This window comes from Vidua chalybeata, chromosome 2, assembly GCF_026979565.1.
Source record: "Vidua chalybeata isolate OUT-0048 chromosome 2, bVidCha1 merged haplotype, whole genome shotgun sequence".
Lineage (NCBI taxonomy): Eukaryota > Metazoa > Chordata > Aves > Passeriformes > Viduidae > Vidua > Vidua chalybeata.
Genome location: NC_071531.1, coordinates 19,972,801 through 19,994,478, shown reverse-complemented (window position 1 = coordinate 19,994,478; position 21,678 = coordinate 19,972,801). Strand labels below are relative to the sequence as shown.

The window sequence follows — 21,678 nt, the reverse complement described above, 5'->3', positions numbered from 1 at the left end:
CAAATCCCATCAAGCCTAACCAAGGAAGGAGATAGATAGCAATACAGATATGCACCAAAGGAGAGATGTAGATAGTGTGAAACTTAGGCTAAAATAAATAGAGAGTGTGGAGGGGGTGTGTGTTTCGAGTGAGTTTAGCTTCTACGGTTAAATGAATGTGAAGTAGGATTTTTGGCTTGTAGCTGTGGACTGAAATGCCAACAGTCCACCTAAGTGTTATAACAGAATTTTTTCCACAGGCTGTGGCTTCATGTTGTTTCTTCAGCCTGTTGCATTATTTCACACATAAGAACCAGTAAGTGCTGGGACTGATCTGAAGCTGTGCTTTTGCTGCTTGGTCCCAACATACTTGATTAATGGCCATTCAGACTTCTCTCTGACTGAGGTGGAAAGGAAAGTATTTGACAGCTTATTAAAGGGCAGATCAAAGCTTCTGACACTTGAAGAAATTTAATCCCTCATTAGGCTTCTTTCTAAGTCTGGTTGCAGTTGTGTGATGGGGAAGGAGCTACCATGATTTGTGCTCATAGGAAACACAGTTTGAGAGCTGTGATAAAAATAGCTTACTGGCTGGATGTGGAAAAGGAAGATGGTGAGGAGGTGGTGTAGTAAGGACAGTCAGAAATTGTCTGTGTGTTCTGATGTCAAATTTATACTGACAGAACTCCAAATCCCTAACATATTTCAATCCCTATTCATCTTCACATGCACTGACACCAATCTTACCATAGTAACATCAGGAGAGATCCATCAGGACTGAGATGAGCCCTGGAGAGGAAGACTTGGGGGTATTGGTGGATGAAAAGCTCAGCATGACCCAGCAATGTGCACTTGCAGCCCAGAGAGCCAAACGTATCCTGGGCTGTATCAAAAGCAGTGTGGCCAGCAGGTCAAGGGAGGGGATTCTGCTCCTGTGAGTGGATGCATTGCTGCATTCAGCTCTAGGGCACAAAACACCAGAAAGACATAGACCTGTTGGAGCCCTTCCAGACTAAGGCCACTCTGTTAATCAGAGGCCTGAGCACTGCACAAGCAGAGTTGGGGCTGCTCAGCCTGGAGAAGAGAACACCAGAGAGGTCTTAGAGCAGCCTGCCAGTACCTAAAGGGGGCTTACAAGAGGGAGTTTTTACAAGGGCATGTAGTGATAGGACAAGAGAGAACGGCCTGCAGGTGAAGGAGGACAGGTTTAGATAAGATGTTAGGAACCTTTCCTGAGGGTGATGAGGCACTGGAACAGGCCTCAGGAGGTACCTGCCCTCCTCCCTGGAAATATTCAAGACCAGGTTGGATGGGGCTTTGAACAACCTGGTCTGATAAGAGCAGGGCTTGGAAATACATGATCTTTAAGGTGCCTTGCAATCCAAACCATTTTATGATTCTGTGAAATGTATCTTAAAATGCTGAATTTAGACTGGTGCTTGTGGCTTTTTTGGTGGTCCTTTAGTATTTTAGTAGGTCAGATGATAATATATGGTGAACCACTAATGTACCATATAAACAAAGCAGAGGATTTTGCTTCCATTGTTGGGGAGCATATTCCCAGTGACCACTGATTTTTCTTTCCAAGATGATGTTGTCTAATAAACATTGCTCTGATAGCTTTCCACTTTCTAGGAGCCAGCAACAGCTTACCAGACTTTCTCAATAAAAGCAGTCAAATAATGACTGCTGAGTTAATATTTTGACTTTCAGATGCTCTGCTATAGGTGTTGGGGTTTTTTTCTTTTTTTGTTTTTTTGCCACAGGGAACAGTATCAGATATTTCAAATTCAGCTTCTGAAAGGGGCTTCATCTGAAGAGCTACCAGCCCCCTTCCTCTTACACAGCAAGGCCAGTGTCTTCTTACTGCTTGTGCTTTGTGTCCACGCCCTCTTGCATTCATCAGATTCTGGCTAGTTACTGCTGCTCAGCATGCACACACCTGCAAGGCTGTCCTGGGAGCAGTCTAGCCACTTCTGGGTTTGAGGCTATCTGCTACTTGCCCTAGTGAGTTCAGGAGGACTTTTAGTTCCATCTCTTTGCAGCAGATAATTCTGCTTGCAACTTGCAGTGGGATTTTTTTTTCCCTGGCATAAGCTCAAGGGAAGATTAAACTGTTTTTTCTAATAGTGTGTGATTTTTCTGACTTGTCTTCCATAGCTGTCTTGAATCCTGAGTTTTAATCTAGGCTGTGTATTATAAGTACATTGAGAGCACAAATCTGAAAACATTTTACTCTTGAGCTTTGGTCTGTCTGCAGAAAGAGTCAGCACAAGATGCATGGGCAACTCTGACAGGTAGGTTTATTAAAGCTCACTGATCTGTAGCCCCCTTTGTCTCATACTTCCATCTTGAAAAGACTTTTATATCCTACAAAAACACTTCTCTGTAAATCCTTCAGGCTTATTAAACAGCATGCGTGATTTAACAGAAGGTGCAAATTAAAAAGATAGACATGTTTATTAGAACAGACTGAGATTTATTTGAAGAAAGCTTCTCAAAGAAAATTCATCTCTGAAGCCAAGCTAGAAGTTATGGATTGGTACCTCTTAGGGATGCTTTTTAATTAAGTTCAGACATCTGTATAGGATTCTTGATGTCAGAGTAAGCCAGCCATACTCTGTCACTGGAAAAAAGCAATCACTTGTAGACAGACATCTGAAATAGGTTGGATTGATGGTACTCCTGTTTCTCTCCATGTACTGCCAAAGGAGTGTAGCTGGGTGATTCAGGTGGGACTGTCACTGTGCAGACAGGTGATGCTGGCAGAGAGGCTGCTGTCTTCTGCTGTCCTCTTTCTTTTGCTTCCCTTTTGCCCTTCTCTTGTCTTGCCTCAGCTTTTGCTCATGTCTGAAGACTACAGGACTTCACATGTCATCCGGGAGGCTTGTGGATGCAGCAGAATTGCGAAATACACAGTGTCAGGAGCTGTATAAGACCAAATGGCTCCATTAACTGGTCTGTTTCTGGGTTCTGTAACCACAGCTGTGCCAGTGCTGCATGGAAGATGTAAGACAGCTGAGTCTTAATTTGAAGAACTATTCTTCAAAAGCAACTATATTGTATACAGCTATTTATAACTATTAAATAGTAAAGGAATCTTTGAAATAATGCTTTTGAGGCCAAGAGAAAGTAATCGTGTGTCTTTCATTGATTTACTGTGTTTTTTATCAGTTTGTTAATGCATTTTATTAGTCTAAATTTTAAGGCATGTTCTTTTTCCACCTTTCTAAATATTCAGGAACGTCTCTGTAGATAAAACAGACTTGAGAATTGAACACTGAAGCTATTGTCCCAACCTAGTGAACCCAGTGAATTTTTAACTGTTTCTCTTTTCTCCTAAGCGGACATTGGTAGATAAGCAAAAGCTGCTGACCCAGCAACATGAGGATGCAAAGGAACTGAAGGAAAACCTGGATCGTCGAGAGCGCATTGTCTTCGACATTTTGGCGAACTACTTGAGTGAGGAGAACTTAGCAGACTATGAGCACTTTGTGAAAATGAAGTCAGCCCTCATCATTGAGCAGCGAGAGCTTGAGGACAAGATCAAGCTGGGGGAGGAGCAGCTGAAGTGTCTGACTGACAGCCTCCAACCTGAGCGGCTCAAATAAGGGCACTGAGTGCAACCAACAATGGGAAAAATGGAAAAGAAGGAAGGGATAGGGCAGTTTCCAAGTATACAAATGAGTCTTTTGGCTTGCTTGAGTGTGTGGTAGAGAAACAAGTGCACAAGAGAAAAATAGCTCTCACAACAGCAATAATAACAGCTCTCTTTCATTTTTTTTGAATGATGTATTTAATTTTTTAGAAAACATTTTTATTGCTGGACTCTACAGCTGTTCCTCATTGCTTAACTTCCAGAAAGCTCCATGAAAGGGGAGAGACTCTTAACCTTTCTGCTCAAATGTTCAAGGTCTGTGGCAGTTGTGCGTGCAAACAATGGTTTTTAAAATAGGTTGTATACTTCCTTTATGTTCAGATGCTGCACAGTCTGCTGGGAAACCCTACAGCAATTCACAAATGCACACACATTTAGAAGCTCTAAATTTAGTGGGTTTTTATGTTTTTTTAAAGACACATTAAATAGGGGAAGCATGCATCTTATAGCTAATATATTCAGATTGCTGAAATACAGTGTCACTCTGATCCTGTGGCATCAGACACTTTTTTGTAATATTGTATATAGGATCGCACTTTCCCCTTGCAGAAAACAACTTCAAAATCAGTCTAGTTAAATGCTTCCTAAGCAGCTTGCAAATCACCTAATGCCTACCTTGCTGAAGATTTTTTTTAAATTACTTTGCAAGACATATTTGTACACCCTCTTAATGCAATGCAAGTGGTTTTCTTTACCAAGTTGTACTTGATTTAAGAAATGGGCTGGAAGTACTGTGCTGATTTTATTCAAAACATTTTTCATCTAAATTATTTAGAAGGCTCGTTTGCTTTCTTGTGCTTTTTTATGCATGTTTTTATTCTTCTTGTCCCAAACCCACTACACTTTGTGGAAATAAATGTAGGTTAAGGACACTGGTTGTGTTTTTCTTCTGGTTGCTCAACATTGTGATGGTTTTATATAGGCAATTAAGTTATACTGAAGTTGACCTACATAATACTGTTTGTTCCTCTTTCTCAGACTACCAAATGCAATAGAAACAATTCTGCCATGTAAATACTGTGCATTACTTGGAGCAACTGTGTTGTAACTGTGAACATAAGTGGGGATGTTGGCTTGTTTTTTCCATTGAACAGTGATAAAGGAGAGGATGTTAGTTCACAGTATCAGATCACTAATCTGATGTCCTAATACTGCCATTGACTTAGATATTTTCCAGTAGCTCTAAAAAGAGGTGCTAATTTATGTTTGCAGCACAGTGATGGGTTATGCTGACTTGCATAGATACCTGCAGTAAAATTCTATAGTGTCTTAAGTGTCAAGTTCTATGTTAAAATAAAGTTTTGCAGGCAGAGGAAGTCTGGGAAGACTTTGTGTATATGCCATTTCCATTTTTGTAAGGAAAAGATTTATCTCTCCTCAGACAAATAGGTTCCCCAGCCACAAGCCATTTTCAAGGCTGATGTGAATGCCAGTCTGTAGCTAAGCAGGGTGAAAATACAGTCATCTGTTGAAAAGAGAGCAAAGAATTCTTCCCACTACTCCTGCAGTATGGCAGCATTCACAAGAGTTTTTCTGTCCTTCTTAGCTGAATCCTCTCTTTTGTGGGGAGAGAACTGGAAAGGCACAGATCAGTGCCTTGTGAGTTGGGGAACTGGGGAACAAAAATCCTCTGGAACCAGTCCTTTACAAACAGGTGGAAACATTAAAAAGGACTGTTGCCCTCACGCACACCCTTATTGTGCACTACTTTGTATACCTGGACCAAATTTTAATTGAAATTATGTTGATGTGCATCAGTTGAGGTCAAATGGAGCTACCATTTTACAAGACCTACAGCTGACCTTGGTTTCTCCCTCCTAGTTCAGAAATGTAGTCTTCTGGCATCTCAGTTATTTGCTGCTATGTTCCTAGGACAACAGGTCCCTTTGTCCTTAAATCTATCCCTTAACCGTAACAAACCCAAAACTAAACATAAATAAATTATGCTTGTCTTAGCTTGGAGAAAAGTGTGCATTGTTTTATCTGTGGCATTTTAAAAATTTTACATATTGTGGTTACTCTGAAATGTGTATGTGAAATGTGAAGAATAATATAATTACAATGTGTTTGTATACAGTACTTTGATTTAGATCTCTGATAAAAGGTAGCAATATTGTGAAAGCTATATCTATTATCCTTTTCACAGAACAGTTGCGTAGACACTAATATATCCTTTCCTTTTTCAAAACTTTTGAAAATCACTCACCCTGGAAACGTGAAGATGGTGGCCTCCCAATGTTATATGTAAATCTGTAAATAGCTGTACTGTTGCTTTTTGAAAAAAATCTGGTGCTAATGTTTTGCCTTTGGCGTCCTGGGGATGGCTGTTTCTTCATCCTTTGTTGTTCTCAATTCTAGACCTCTTTGTATAGTGAAAGATTTCCACACTGCTTCTCCGTCTGTTTGGATCCTGCAGCCCAGAGTGAAAATGTACAGTTTTCCTGCCTGACACTTAACATGTACCTACTGATAAATGGTATTGCTTGACTTCGAGAAAATAAACTGTATATTTCAATGTAGAGTTAGTTTTTGTGTGCAGTGTTAATGTCAAAAGCTTCTGCTTTGCTCTGCTGCTTTGCAGTGTTGGCCATCTCGTGGTGCCCATCTATAGTGCTTTTCAAGGCCAGGCCAGTTATCTTGCGGTCTGAAGTAGTTTGTTGTCATTGTACAGCTTATTTTATGTGTTGGGTAATTAATCATTCTCAAGTTCCCAGTGTAAGTACCAGAAATGTGTTTGTGTCTATTTAGTATTTTAAGAGTGTGAATATGAGATGGCAGAAAGGTAAAATGTGTTATGAGGTGATAAAATAAATGGGTCTCTCACCACTTAGAGAGCACATGCCAGGGGAACAGTTTAGATTTTCCTGCTTGGGCAATTCCACTGTTTCAGCTTCATCCCATGTTTAGAATGGATACTTCAATATCCAGAATCAGTGGTGCGTGAGATTTTTTGCAAGAGCAGATCACTTGTGAATTCTCTAACTCTAACAGACTTTCACAGAAACTTCAGTTTAATGGGGGTTCTCAGATTAACTGCAGAATCTTCTGCCTTATTGGGAAACACTGGCATGTATGTAGAAATTTATCTGACCACAGATCACAGAACCGTAGCTTGATCCTGGAAATTAATTGTCTGTGATTGTATGTGAAGATCTTTATAAAATCTGGGGAGTTAGGGAAAGAAAAATACTTGGGTATTTGTAGGATTCTTCTAAACTTATTTTCACCCTTCTTTTCCCTCTCTCTTTATACATGGATGGACCCACCTGTTTGTGCCTGTTTTTGTGAGCATTAGGTATAATCCAGGATGGCAGCTCCAGACAGTCTAGTTTTTGTGTACCGTTTGCATTTTTTTAAATTGCCTTTCTTTAAACTGAAATTCCGCTCTTTATTTTCTCTCATGGTGTACTTGAGGCCCTCAGATTTCAAAGGAGTCACCATTTCACAATGTTCTTTCCTAAGATCTAGTGACTAATTTTAGTGTACTTAATTGTCTCAGTTTTTACAGCTGAAGTAACCTGTTGGCAATCCAGTAGCTCTAACAAGCCCTTATGATGTGCAGTAGAAAGCAAGGCCTATTCTAATTAAGGGCTTCTCAGTTGTGCAGATTTTTTAGAGGATAAATTGGGTTTTTTCTGTATACTTGAGCAGATCATGCCCACAGAATGTTATGAAATTAACAATTACATCTTTAAATTGGATTATATATTGTCAGTTGTCAGCAGTGGGAAATTGGTCATCACATTTATTTACCACAGTTCCAGTCTGCAACTTAACTAATTATAATGATCTGTGAAACTAATTATAATGGTCCATAAACTGTAAGATGGGTAACCCATGTGAATTAGCAACTCACCTGTGAAATCTTGGGTTTCATTCTTTCTACCTGCTGCTTTTATAATGTTTCTGTGAATAAAGTTGTTCCATTTGAGGTAGGTTAACTTACTACATTCCAGAGGAAAATTTGAATTGAAATAAATTGGGTGCAGTTCAGTAGTAGGAGGTAATTCTCACTCAGGCTACAGTAGCACACTTACAAGTAGAGCAAGTATCACTTCAGTTCAGCCTACAATAAACACCTTTTTCTGGGTTGTAACCATGTGGGCCAGTGGGCTGTTGTGTATTTTAGACTGAGTTTTATTTTAGTCACAGCAGTTGAGCCTTTCCTGAGCACAAGGCTAGTAAAAATGCAAATTTTTTTCTCATGTCTTAAAAATCCTTCATTTTAACACAATGGCTTCATTTTTAGATGCTTTGATATCTGTCTTGGAGGCAGTCTGAGTTTTGCAGGGAGGAGATGGCCTTGTGGCTAGGATGTGCCTTCCGCTACTGCCAAACCACGTCAGGGTTAGTGGAGTCTGTGTCTTCCCTTCCTCTCAAGTCCCCTCCATGCAACAAACTGCTTCCTGGTGAAGTTAACAAGAAATGTATCCTCAGAATGCCATTACCTGTTGCCTCCTGCTGCTGACTAACTTGTTCTGGCTGCTGCCAGGGGTGGGATACCAAGAATATCTGGTGATTTCTGGCAACCCATATGGGGTGAAGCAGAAGGAGGAATTCTGTGTAACTCCTCTTCTCCAGGTGTCACTTGTTAACCTGCAACAGTGCCACTAGAGAACAACCCAGATTCCCAATGCATTTCATCTTTTATTGGAATACTTTAATTTGCTGCTCATGATTGTCTTAACACAGGAGATATTTTAATTAAAGTAAATGGATTTGTGACTGTGAAGCTGAAGATGTAGTGGAAGATATAGAAAAATATTTAAACTTACTTACTTAGTAATATAAAATCTCCAGCAAAATGGCATTTAAAAGGCCTGCATGCTACATGTCCCAGGTGAGAACTGTCAAGAATTTTAGGTCTATGTTCCTATATTTTAATGGAATTAGTGAAAGAAAGCTTTAAGTGCATACTAAGCTGCAGCTGTGTTAACTAAACTATTAATTCCCAGCAACTTCTGTAAGAGGAGCTGGTACAGGCTCTGAGGAAGCTGTGGTCCGAAGTTACCGAGTTGTTGATCTGCTGCTGTTCCTTGTGACAGCAGCATTTGCTGGGCTCCTTATGGAGAACATGTTCTGGAAACGGGTGATGGATGTCTGCTTGTGAGAGTTGTACCAAAACATTGTTTTGGTGGAGCTGTGAAGTCCAAAAGCCTGAGAGGAATTAACAAAATCTTCCTGATGAGAATAATTTCATTTCAACATCTGTTTCACTTCCCAGCTGTCTGCTCTTCATAATGTTTGTTACTGATAAATGACACTTGTGTCTTTGCTAAATGCCTCAGAGAAATATAAATACAATGAGCAGTAGCAGGCTAAATAATAAGCAATAGAAAGAAGATAAGATTTTTTATCTCAGTATCTAAATAGGAAAGGCATGAGTCCTGTGAATACTATTCATTGCCACTCCCAGGATTTGCAGCTTCAGCAGCTTTCTCACACAGAGATAAAATGGGAAAACAATCTGTGATGATCGAAAGTGGCCAACACTGACTAGAAAGGGGTGGAGCAGTCATTCTCTTACTAATGGGGTGATACATATCATAAGGAAGTGAAAACCAAGAAAGCCTGGAAGGATCAATGCCCTGAAGGAAGAAAAACTAAACCAGTGGTAAAGTGCTTCGGGCCTCTGAATTTCCTGGTTTTCTTTCTCCATACGTGACACGGCAGAAGTGTTCTGTCTCCATGTGCTAGGGCAGGCTTTTTAGTTACTATAATGCAAAAATATCCTAAAGCATCTTTGAAAGTTACAGGGAATAACTCGGAATTTCAGAATCTCGGATCTCACTGTATAACACCATCATGTTCTGTGCATTTGAGCCTTTATAGGCTCAGGAGACACTGGAACAGCTCTCTGGCACTAAGGAGCCTCAAAGAAAGAAGCCTCCCTTTGAGGAAGAAGTCATCCTTTCTCTGAGGTCATCCTAAATTCACTAAACAGCCCACCTAGCTGGACATGCTGAGATGCTGAAGTCACACAAGCTGGGAGATGAGGGTGTTTACAGCACAACACACATTTACAGAATGGGTGACCTGGCTTGTTCTCTGGGGTTTTGCTTACCTAATTGCCACCTCTTTGGAGCTCAATTTAATACCAGGCTTCTGGTTGAGGGCAGAATACCAATTCTACATCCAATAGAATATTATATACCAATTACCAATAATACCAATACCCTGTTCCTGTTGAAGTTGGATCATTGTGTTCTGCCAGGAAAGCGTAATTTAGAGAGCAAGAAGCTGAAGATCTAAATATTCAGCCTTTCCATCAATAGGGAGTAGAGGATCTTGGGTTTCTGTTCCCAGGACATTCTTACATAGTTCATGGTAGGCCATCAGTGAATTTGAAAGCAGAAATACTCCATAGAGAAGTGTGACCAGAATGTGCCCCATTAAAGACTTTTTAAAAACCCACCACTTCCTATTTTTAAACAACAAGGAAGAAAAAAAGCTAGGTGAGTAAACTTCATTGTCACACTGGTTTTGCAAAGGTGGAGTTACTTCGACCAGCATTTTTTGCTATGGGCACTTCCACCAAACCAATATGTGATTATTACAAAAGAAGCCCAGTGATAATGGTCACTGTTTGCAACATGTATGGCAAACAGAGAAGAGGAAAGTTGCACAGAGAAAAATTGGTAGTCTGGGTGTGTTCAAACAAAATTATCATTTCACATGGTGACATGCATAGCAATTAATCAAGGAAAAAATTATGGCAATCACATGGACAGGGCAATGATATAGACCAGGCTCTCAAAATGTGTGTGGGACCACAATGAATGATCAGTTCACATGAGCTCTATGCTCTAGGAAAAAGGCTGAAACACAGGAAAGTAGTAACTTGTGATGCAATGTTGCTGAAAACTCCATAAACTTTCTAAAATATTGTGTCTGATCCCACAGTCTATATCCAATGCAAAGGACAGGAAAATGAGAGAAGAGACTCACGTAAATTATTAGAGAGTAAAGAAAGTATGTCATAACATAAAGAGCACTCATTGATCAAAACTGGGATTTAAAAGTTGCTCTGTGTGTGCTATTGAGCATCACATAGAGCATGAGACTCGTTTGAGCAGAGAAAGCCCTGTCAGGACCCAGCAAGTACAAGACAGATTCATGAAAATAAAAATTAGATGCAAATGTTCAAGGGTGTCAGGAGTGCAGTACTGTTGTCAGGAATAACAGGGAAAGTGCAATGTGGAGGTTGACCATAACGTCTCTGGAAGTCAGGAAACTGGGAATAAAAATTTTATTGTCACTATAAATTCACCTTTTGTGTTTGCTGTTCTTACATTACACAGTCACGTACCGAGGTGTGACTACTTCGGTAAATATTTAGATTGCCTACAGTTTTATAACAGGGGTCTTTAAAGAGCAGCAGTAATTATAACATGGCTTTTGGAGCTGACAGGTCAGGAAAACAGGTGGGAGTTTGCAAGACCTTGGCTAGAACACTCCAGGCAGCATGGCTCAGACAATTTTTTTTCTTCATTACAGACTCCCTCCACACATGCACCTATGGGAACTACCACAAACCCTTCTACTTTTAATGGTTCAATTAGTTAATAAGTTTGCTTTTGTCTCCTACGTTTGGGGTTCCCTACCAGTGCTCCTGTGCTGACCAATTAAGCTATCCATAAAAGCATTACCCTCTTATCAGGACCTTCCAGGTGGTTGTCCCCACATTTTGAAACTGTCCCAAGTTCCAGCATGTGCTGGAGCATTGATGACCTTTCATCTCTGCCTTGTAACCTGGCTATAGTAGGGCTTTGAGGGAAAGCAGGGGCAGTGTGACACTTGTTTCCCCCACTGCCCAAGTAAATGACAGACCAGCAGAAGGATAAATAGTAGAGCTGTCCTGCCTTTTTATTGGAGATGCTGGAATAAAATGCTTTTGAAAAGCAACTTCCCTTCACATATTTAAGGAATTTGCCCTGTCTGGGGCTCTTTACAGAGCTGCATCCTGCTCTCCACTGCCATCCAGCTTGTGGCTGTTTGGGTTTTCCTAAGAAATCTGTTTTGCTTTCTGCAGTACCCTATTTTACTTGTGTTCTGGGTCACCAGAGTATTTCTATCTACTTCCTACTGCATTAATCTAAATAGGGAACTGGTCAGATGAAAGATCACAGTCATTGTTTAGCTATTACAGTAGCCAGGAATTGGGGCAAAGGTACAGATACCCTTTTAGGGTGTCAGTAAAGATCCTAAATATTTCCTATGTCAGATCATGGCCATGATCAGCTAATGAGCAACCAGTTATTTGTATGGTTCTCCTACTACTTTAATACTTCCCCATCATTTATGTGATGAGTTGCTTTGTAAAGCTGTTAAACCCCCATTCTCTGTTAGCAGCTAAAATTTTCTATTGATCTCTTACTTTCATTTCCTTTAATGAAAATTCATTGGTATTTGATTTCCTTGTCACTTCTAACAGCTGATAAGAACAAGCTGCTAAAGCAGCTGCAATGAAGTGACAAAAGCCTGGTGGTGTAGCACTGCAGCTCTCTCAGAAACACTGCCAAGGGAGAGTGAAACCCCAGTGTGACGTGTTGATAACATTCTCCCGTCAGGTGGTCTTTTCAACTGGCTCTAAAATGTCAAGTCTGAGGGAAATGTCTTTGTTAAGCTTTGAATGACCTACTTTTGGGTATCTGGGAATAACCAGGAGCCTACCCAAACCACAAGAGTGCATCTAATTTTAGCAGCCTTTCATTTCATGCATGCCAGCTTTTGTGTTCTGCATCTCTGGGAAGAAACATCAATTTCTTTCTGAGCCAAAGACAAATTTTATTGGTTTTAAATCAGCCCCTTGTGAGATACAATCACAGTGAAATGATTCCTCTTAAATTTTTTAAGCCTGTAATAGTAATCTCAATTTTGCTTCAAAAACTAATAGTGAGCCCATTCCAATGGATCTACAGCTGCTCTCTGAAGAAAAGGTCTCAACAGCCCATACTGGAGGTAGCCTGGGCAGCTGTGTTTTGTGTGTTCCCACTTCCCCTTGGTTTTTAATTGACCAGTAGTAAAAGGGTCAGATTTTTTATAGGAAGCTTCTGTGAGTCTTCTGGCTCAGTTGTAAGGGAATCTAGGGAGAGTTAAGGACAAAAATAAAGGGATGTTAGTGTGTCAGCAGGGGCTCTGAGGATACTACCAGCAGTGTAGATGCTGGACAAAAGGTCTCTGACATATTTTGGATACAAGAAGCACTAAAAAGCATGTGACCATTGTTAGGGATATTAGTGCTGTGCAAGATTGAAAGGAAGCAAGTTCAGACATGAGTGAGGTACAGTCTCCCTAGCTTGTACTATATAAATTGGATATTGAACAGTGTTACTCTTGCTGGGAGGGATAACATGTAATCCCTCTCATATAGTGTCAAAGTGCACTGTAACTCTAGACTAAAACACGTGTTTAAATCCCACCCGCACTGGACAGGTGGAACTAACACAGAGGATAGTAGGGACTGAACATTGTGGATGTTTATTTGGAACTCCACAAAAGAGAAGAGAAATCAAGGCCACACAAAATATAATGACATAATCACAACAAACCTATTTGCAAATTCTCTGGAGCCTGAAAACTTCCCAGCCAATGGGATTAACTATAAAAATAAGCAGCACCTGCTGGCAGCTATAAACAGGGTTGGTGTCATTTGGGATTGAGCTGAGTGAGTATCTGATAATGTATAGTGCTTCCCTGTGGAGTCCCTTGAGGCTGGCAGTAAGTTGTGTCTTCAGAGGCAGCTGTTGACAATGTATTTGTAATCCATGTTTGAAGAGGCCTGGGCAAAGCAGGCAGAAGGTCAGCTGTTGCTGGGCTGTGAAGCACTTAATGATGAGAGATGTGTTGAGTTTGGTAGAGGTGTGTTTGCCTCATCTCTGAATTACCCTAGTTTTAAAGGTAAACAGTAAAGGTGTTTATGGAAATACTTTTCTTAGACTCAAGTAGTGGTTTTATAGGCCCACATTTAGATTCAGTGTTGGATTTGGAGAGTTGCTGGTCTGATGATGTGTTGAGGACAAGCAGGGAGTGTCCAAGAGTGAGGATGCAACAATTCTAATGCCCAGTTCACTGATCACAGAGTGGCAAGCTGCTGCAGGGAGGCTGCTGTGCTTCCTGGAAGAAGCTGCCTTTGTCTCAGAAACAAAAAGTGAGAAAGTATTTGTACCTGAGTCTCCGAGCTGTTCAGGGGCTCTCTCAGCTGCCTGCGTGGTGCCACTCGCTGGGCAGCGTACCTTGCACAGCGTCCTGCTTTCAGGCTGGTTTTTCAATGTGTAGCGAATAAAAGGAAAAATAACTTGAAACAAATATTTCCTGTTCTGTGGTATTTAACAATGAAATTGTAAACCACAGAAGGGACCGGGCTTGATCTAAAGGTCTTTGAAGTCAGCAGAACTATTTCCACTGATTTCAATGTGCTTTGGGTGCAGGCCATGGAGGAAGAAAGCAAATGTTTTCTGCCTCAAAAAGTATTAACCATTGGTATTCAAGGAACAATAAAGTCTTAGGTTTAAAATGTGTTCCTTTAAATAAGGTAGTCAGAAACTTAGTTAATTTCTATCTGCTTTCTAATAATTTGTCACTCTTGCACTAAGAAGGAATATATTTATAGAATTCATAATCATACACTGAGAAGAAAAAACACTCAATACTGTAATTTGCTTCCTATCTTCTTCCATTCTGTTTTTTCGTGTATTTCTCACCAATGTAATGATGCTTATGCTGCTGGTTGTTATGGCAGATTGAAAACTGTAAATTTCCAGTGAATTAAACTTCACTGTAGTGATGGTGGCTGACAAATATATTGACCTTATTATTTTTCAGTACAATTTGATCCCTTAAACATCACAGTGGATTTGGTTTTGTTGTCATGTTGGTTTTTGTTTGCCTTGTTTTTTTGGGACTGAGAAGAAATAGGTCAGAGACAGACTTTGGTGAGAATTGTTCTTCTAGGAATAGTGTAGGAGATGCCCCTCCTATTGCAGGGTGAGACAAATAGGGGTGTGCAGCAGCTTCATGTGTAAAATCAGCAATGGTTTTGCCTGCAAATTTTGTCCCACACAATTATTAAATGTAAGAAAAGGAATCTATCTGCCAGCTGCCTACTGCCCAAGGATGCTGTCCTTGTGAATCAGCAGCCCTGTCAGGATGTCAGAAGGCCATCCTGGAGCCCGGCAGATGACAGCAGCCCACTGGGGGTGTGTGTGTGTGTTGGGCTTCTTGTCACGCGAGAGCAGAGCCTGAGCAGCTCAGTTTGCCTGTGCCCCAAACCAACCCCATCCACCTGTGAGCAGCCAGAGAGGAGATCCCAGGCTGGTGAGCTGCAGGAGAGGACTAGACTCTGTTGTCATGGCCAGGCTGCATTACCTGCACAAAGAACCAGTGAACTGGCATCAGCTGGAAAATACATCAGGAGAGGGATTAAAGGTGATGCAGAAAACAGGAGGATATGAATTAACGACATTTTTCAGCCTTCTTTAGTGATAACAATGACCAGCCATTGTGCATGTTACAATTAGAAAGATTTTTCAATGAGAAGAATTTTTCAATGAGGCCTCCCTATTTCAGGTATTTCTGTGAAACAAACTTTCTTGTCTTTTGAGACCAAGTTTTGAAATGTCACAGAATCACAGTTAGAAAGAACCCACAAGGATCATCAAGTCCAAGGATCATCAACCCACAAGGAACCCACAAGTCCAACTCTTAAGGGAATGGCCCATACAATGTTGGTGTTGTTAGCACTGTTCTGTAACCAGCTGAGCCAGTGCCTCATTTGGAATTTATCAGGGTTTAGAATAGGGTTCAAAGAGAAGAAACCAGAATGGAGTTAAGAACATTCTTCCAATTTGTAAAAGCCGTTGTTTACATTCATGGGAAAACCATGAAGCAAGGCAAACATAACATAATTTAAAAAAAATGTGTGTGTTTTTTAAAGCATCTGAGATAGCAAGCATAGTACAATTTGTACTAAAGTGTGAGTGCTGCTAACCAGAGTCCATCAAGAGAGCAGCTCAGCTTGAATTTACTCCTTAGGAAAAGTTGTCCATCTCCCCTATATTTCTTCCCACTGCAGAGCTGCACTAATTTAAGTTGCATAAATACAAGAAGAAAAATCTAACAAAGAAAGGATTATGAAACCACTTTGTTCTCTTTCAGATGAGCATTCTGTGTCTTTTGGGCTGTCAGACTGGGGCATCATGGTGGTCTCAAGCTGAAAAATCATGTAATCAAAAAAGGTAGATTTTCTGAAAGGGTATCTTACAGAAAACTGTTATTTCCATGGGAGTTATTTATCTACTTTGGTGTTTTAAAGCAATTAGAATAAATGGCCTATGGTAAAGCTTTCATATTTTTATAATATGTTAATGATTAACTGACTTCCTACATCTTTGTTGACTTAGTGGGAGAGTGACAAGGAACTGTGAGGTACCTATTTGGTAGCGTAACAAGTTGGACAATTCGCATGGTCATTTTTTTCCACCTCCCTTTTGGAACTTACTTCATCCAGCTGACACTGCTTCAAAGCCTTAGGCAACTCTCAGACTCAGAGAAGTAAGTCCCCCCCTTTTTTTTTAATATTACTTATTTTATGAAGTGCTGATAGAGAACAGATGGTAAAAGATTTAAGTATTTATTTGTTTTCTCTAAAGAATGCTTTCCCAACTGGGAATTGAAGAATTAAGTTTTCAAGTATTAAATCATAGAGATATTGATAAGAAGAGACCTTTGTAATTACTATACTGTTGGGTTTTTTTAAATTCCCTTTCTGCTGCAAGACTTACATTAAATGAAAGATTTGGTTAGTTAGAGTATACCATGTTCAGTATAGTCCAATAAAGCTGCATCTAAGCTATAATACTTTTCAAAAGCAGGATGTGAATGTTGATTTAGAAATGCATGTGATGCCTGGCACCATCTAAAACAAAAATATTTACTTAAAACATGAAATAAGTGGAAATAAGTGAATTTCTGCTTACATGGGATAAAAAATAATTATATGCTTATTTTATATCAGAAGAGTTTATCATGAACTCTCTCTTTAAGCTAGTTATAAGCTGCAGCAGAATTCCTAGGTTTTTGGCAGGAAAGTGGGTTCAGGCAGGGAGACTCAGACATTGCTCTTCTGTTGGAACATTTTTTAGCTTATTTTATTTTAGCTCTGCTATCATTTGCTAGGAAGCAAGTATAGTCTGCGATCCTTTTGGAAGGCTCTCCTTGCACCCACTTCCCCCATCTATGAAGGAAACCTGGCCAGCAGGTTGCTGTGTGCAGGTTGCTGTGTGCAGCTTTTGTGTTCTCCCACTGCCCCTTTAGCAGGTGCCTCCTTACGTGCTCTTGGCGCAGGAAATGCTCCTGCCTCCAACCGGGTGCCTGTGCAGCACTTCTAGGCTAATATTCAAGTTGCTTCAGGAGTTTTTAATTTCTCCTGCAGCTCCAGGAAGCATTTGTTCCTGTTCTTTTGGCTGAGAGATGTCTGCTCTTGGATGACATCTTCCCATGCCCCAAGTATGTGTTCAGTGCCTCATCTTCCCAGTCGTGTGTGAGTTCTCTGGGACCTAGATGTGCTTGCCTTATTTAAACCACTGAACCCTTAGTACTCTCCATCCTCTCCATTTCTTGAAACTCAGAGTTGGAAACTCATGCCTCATTCTGTCCCTCAAGTCCATGTGCAATGGCTCAACATACTTTCCATAAAGAAAAAGAGCTACTTACTGTGCAATGCTTAATTTAAGTAAATTAAGTAAATAAATATAAAAGGATCCTTCAAGCTTCTACTTTTGGATAAATACACTGACATGTATCACCTTCTACTTAACTTCTACAGTAACTTCTGTCTTCTCTGTGCAAATTTGCATTGAATGCAAATTTGCATTTAATATGCACCCCCCTATGAAGACAGGCTGAGAAAGTTGGGGCTGTTCAGCATGGAGAAAAGAAAGTTGTGTGAGGACCTCCTAGCAGCCTTCCAGAATCTGAAAGGGGCCCACAGGAAAGCTGGAGAGGACTCTTCATCAGGAGCTGTGATGGGACAGGGAGGAATGGCTTCCACTGAAAGGCAGTAGGATTATATTAGATATTGGGAATACATTCTTTACTGTGAGGGGGATGAGGCACTGGAACAGGTTCCCCAGAGAAGCTGCAGACTCTCCAGACCTTGAAGCATTCAGGGCCATGTTGGAGGGAGCTTTGAGCAACCTGGTCCGTTGAGAGGTGCCATTGCCCATGGCCAGGGGATTGGAACAAGATATCTTTTAAGATTCCTTCCAGCCCAAACTATCCTATGATTCTATGATTCGGTCTTGCTTTTACTTTACTAGGGTACTTACTTAAAAACATACCTGTGAAGGAAAGCCCTTCCAAATGAAGGAAGTAATTTAGAGAGAAAATGGCTGTCAGGTGAGAAGCCTGTAGAAGCAGGTCTCTGGTTTTTAGCTACTGTTTCTAGACTTTCCAAAGGCTATCCCCAAAAGCTTCTGGGGTGCTTGTTGGATTTAACTCAGTAGATTTTAAATGAAAATGTAGATGAAATAATGGGATACTGAAAGATGGTACTGTGGTCACCTCTCAAAACCACTTCTCACTTCTTTTGGTGAAAAGGGTTTTCAGTCATGCTTTTCATTCACTGACATAGACACCACATAAACCTAGCTTGCTCCTGCTGGCCAGATTGCCTTTGTAGGCTGACTTAATCCCATGAAATAGCTGGTCTGCAAAGCTGGAATGCTGAAATCTACAGCTCTGAGTGAGCTCCTGAATCAAGAACCACATGCCAGTGACACCACCTAATTACTCAGAAGATCTCCTGTAGCTGACTGAATATGAGTTCATTTGCCTTAGGACATTTCATCTAGTGACTGCGTTACATCATTGTATTATTCAGACCATAAAGGTAACCTTACTACACTAACTAAATTAATTCAAAATATTTATGTAATTACTAAAGCATGAAACTGGCCAGTGCTGTTTGTGTTAGCACAGCCTGCTATATGAACTGAGCTTTGAACTGTATTTTATCCAATATAGCTCAAACATGCAGGGATTGAGCTTTCACATTTTTCTCCCAGAAGGCGGAAAAGAGCATTTGCACAGGGACCAGAAGTTTTAATTTAATTAAAAAAAAAAAAAAATTGGGGTTTTGTTTGTTTGTTAGTTTGCATTTGTTGGTTTTTTTTTTTCCTGTGGATGACAAGTTGGTGTCAGATCAAATTCTTCCTTTCTGAAAGGGATGCCTTGTTCTTGAAATCTACAGGAATGGCACTGCTGGTGTTTGAGCCAAGTTCAGCACCTGCATCACCCACCTCCTGTGGATGGAGACTTGTGCAGGGTCAGCCCTAAGGTGCAGCTGAGGGAAAAGCTGACAAAGCCCTGACCCAGGCGCTGTTGTAAACCCTGTAAACGCCAGCCTGCTATGACCTTCCTTCCCTCCCTCCCTCCTTTCTTCCCTCTTGAGGCCTCACACCAAGGGAGTCGCTGGAATGGCTGAAATCCTGGAGGACGACGCCCTCTGCAGCTCGCTCCCAGTTTTATTTGGCATCGGCAACTGTCTTCATTTTATTTGGCATCTGCAAGAGAAATGTCTTGGTTTGATTTATTTTTTTTTTAATACTTGCCACTGTAGTTATGAAAAATCAATGTAACTTTCTACACTTGGGAAAAAAGGAGTTTCCCTGATCCTCTTTGCCCAAAGGCTTCCTTTAAAACCAATGCTTCTAGCAAGTGATACATACCTGTTGCTTTTCATGATGTCAGCAAAACCTGCATGTGTTTATTAATATTCAGTGATAGAGACTGGAATCGGGAACTAGAACTTTTTTTTTTTTTTAATTTTGACATGTTTTCTTATGTCAAGAAAAATCCTGTAACTATTTTACCTTGATAGTTTGTTCCTTATTTTCATGCTGAATCTCAGTACCAGCAGGTCATTAAGTATAGGCTTCTGTTTGATTTTCCAAAATAGAAAAGTATGAGAACTGTAATTTAATTTTATCATCGATTTCAAAAGTACTTCTTTTGAACCTAAGCCAGTGATACCAGGCTAGATCAAATATGCACCAATGGGCAGGTGTGGAGAAATGAGCCAAAATGAATCATTTCCTACATAAGCAACTTTTTATGTGTCTAGACATCTGATAACTCATCTAAAGCCCATCTTTGTTAGCTGGTTATTCTCCAGTGTTCTCAGAACTTTTGTATAAGCCATAAAATCTTTCATCCTGTGTGTTTGCTTGTTCCGTGTTTTCTTGAGAATCTTAAAGGGAAAAAGATCTTTCCCTAATTTTTAATTTTATAGTTAAAATGGGCACAATTCTAAGTATCTCAGCACATGCAGGTTTGATAGTGGGCTCGGAATCACATTTATTTACATTTATTTCTGTGAGCAGACAGTTGGGTACATTTAATCAATGAAGTTATACGCTGATAATACACTTGGAAAAGCTGTTCATGATAAGGATTCACCTGCTGACATATCTTTTATCACCTTGGTATCAGCAAGTTGTCTAAATGAATGTTTATGATGTACACAAGAAGTGTTACAGACATATGGGCTCTACACAAAATGGTATCTTCATGTGGTTCATGTTTGGCTGCTCTGTGCTCCACTGATTCCAAGAGAAACAGAATGGAGTCAGCACAGGACTCCTCTGCTGCACCCTCTTTCCTGTCCAGCACCTTCCCACCGCTGGACAGGAACAGAAATGATGCTGTTTTGAGGAACTGGGACAGAAAGAGGGGCTACTGTGCTCCATGCCTGGTAAAAGCAGTTAATTAGAAGGGAGGGTTATAATCACTTTGTAAATAATGCAGCAAACTGAGAAAGTGTTTATGAATTGCTTTCAGTTTAAGTAGATAAACATACAAGAGACTCTTCTGGAGAAATTTTCTCCATGTTGGAGAGGATTAAATGTACACTTGCAATAATGGAGATTAATATATCCCACAGGAAATCTATTGGACATACATAGATGAACTGGGAGGCCAAAATGATAAAATTGCAGATCTTGCTGTGTTTTGATGCTGTGTCTGGCATCAAAAATCACTCTGTCCCATCCTCTCATGGCTGGCATCACCTTCAGGACTGAAGTAAGTGTGTAGTGGGCACTGGCATGAGAAGAGGGACACTGTCTGCTTAAGGCCATATTGTTATGAAGGTATTTCTTTTTAAGACTTCCACAGGTGGATTTTTGCAACTAGGTTGTATTGCAAACTGAATCTGGTTACCTTAAAATGAGTAAATAGAAAAATTGTTGCTTTACTCTTTATTTTTAATATTTAGTACACAAAACATGGTGGCAGACATATCTTATTAGAGTCAACTTGGTACAGTATTTCTCCAGTCTTGAATTAAATAGGAGCAGTAGAAAAAGTATTTTAGAAAACTTATGAAACATACAGATCTCTAGAACCTTTCAGATTTACCTGAAAGATGTGGCCTCAGGTAAATTTGAGGCCACATCTTCACTGGTCACAGATCATTCCTATAAGTATTCAAAAAAATGGTACAAAAGACATGGGAAATTAAGTGTTGATTTGTTTATATTTTTTCTTTTTCTTTTTTTAATACAATAAAACCCTAATTTGCACTCAGAATGTAGACAGCAAACATATCTTAAATCTAAATGACTAAAATACTTTCCAGCAGAGTTTTAGGATTATTCAAACTGGGGAAACTGGGAAATTTATAAACAAGTGGGATTTGCAAAGGTAAAGCAGCAAAAAAAAAAAAAAAAACTTGGGTAAAGTTTGAAGATGGGAAAGCAATGGCAGCATATCCACGTTCCAGCCCCTGCACAGTGTTACATTTCTGATTAATTCAAATATTTCTACTAATGCATTCATGGCTAATTAATCTGAAAATGGTCAAAGTTCAGTGGTTGTTGTTAGACTTTGTGGCTGCATTTGCTCATGCCTCTGAACTACAGTGTTTTCTGTCTGACACTGGTCCCAGCAGCTCTCAGTAAAGACAGCACAAAAGCTGAAGTCTGTACAGACTGTGCTCCAGCATCAAAGCCACAGCTGCTGGGAGAAAGAAGCACAGATTC

General features: G+C 40.2%; 1 protein-coding gene across 4 annotated transcripts in view; it reads left to right on the top strand.

The window, feature by feature from the left end:
* Nucleotides 1-6,156, top strand: part of SHROOM2 (shroom family member 2) — a 117,290-nt gene extending 111,134 nt beyond the window's left edge. For all 4 annotated transcript variants that reach the window (XM_053935193.1, XM_053935194.1, XM_053935192.1 and 1 more), the window contains one exon: nucleotides 3,324-6,156. In XM_053935193.1, the coding sequence (XP_053791168.1) occupies nucleotides 3,324-3,590 (267 nt within the window). In that variant the 3' untranslated portion in view covers nucleotides 3,591-6,156. The remainder of the gene's footprint in view (nucleotides 1-3,323) is intronic.
* Nucleotides 6,157-21,678: the final 15,522 nt, after the last annotated feature.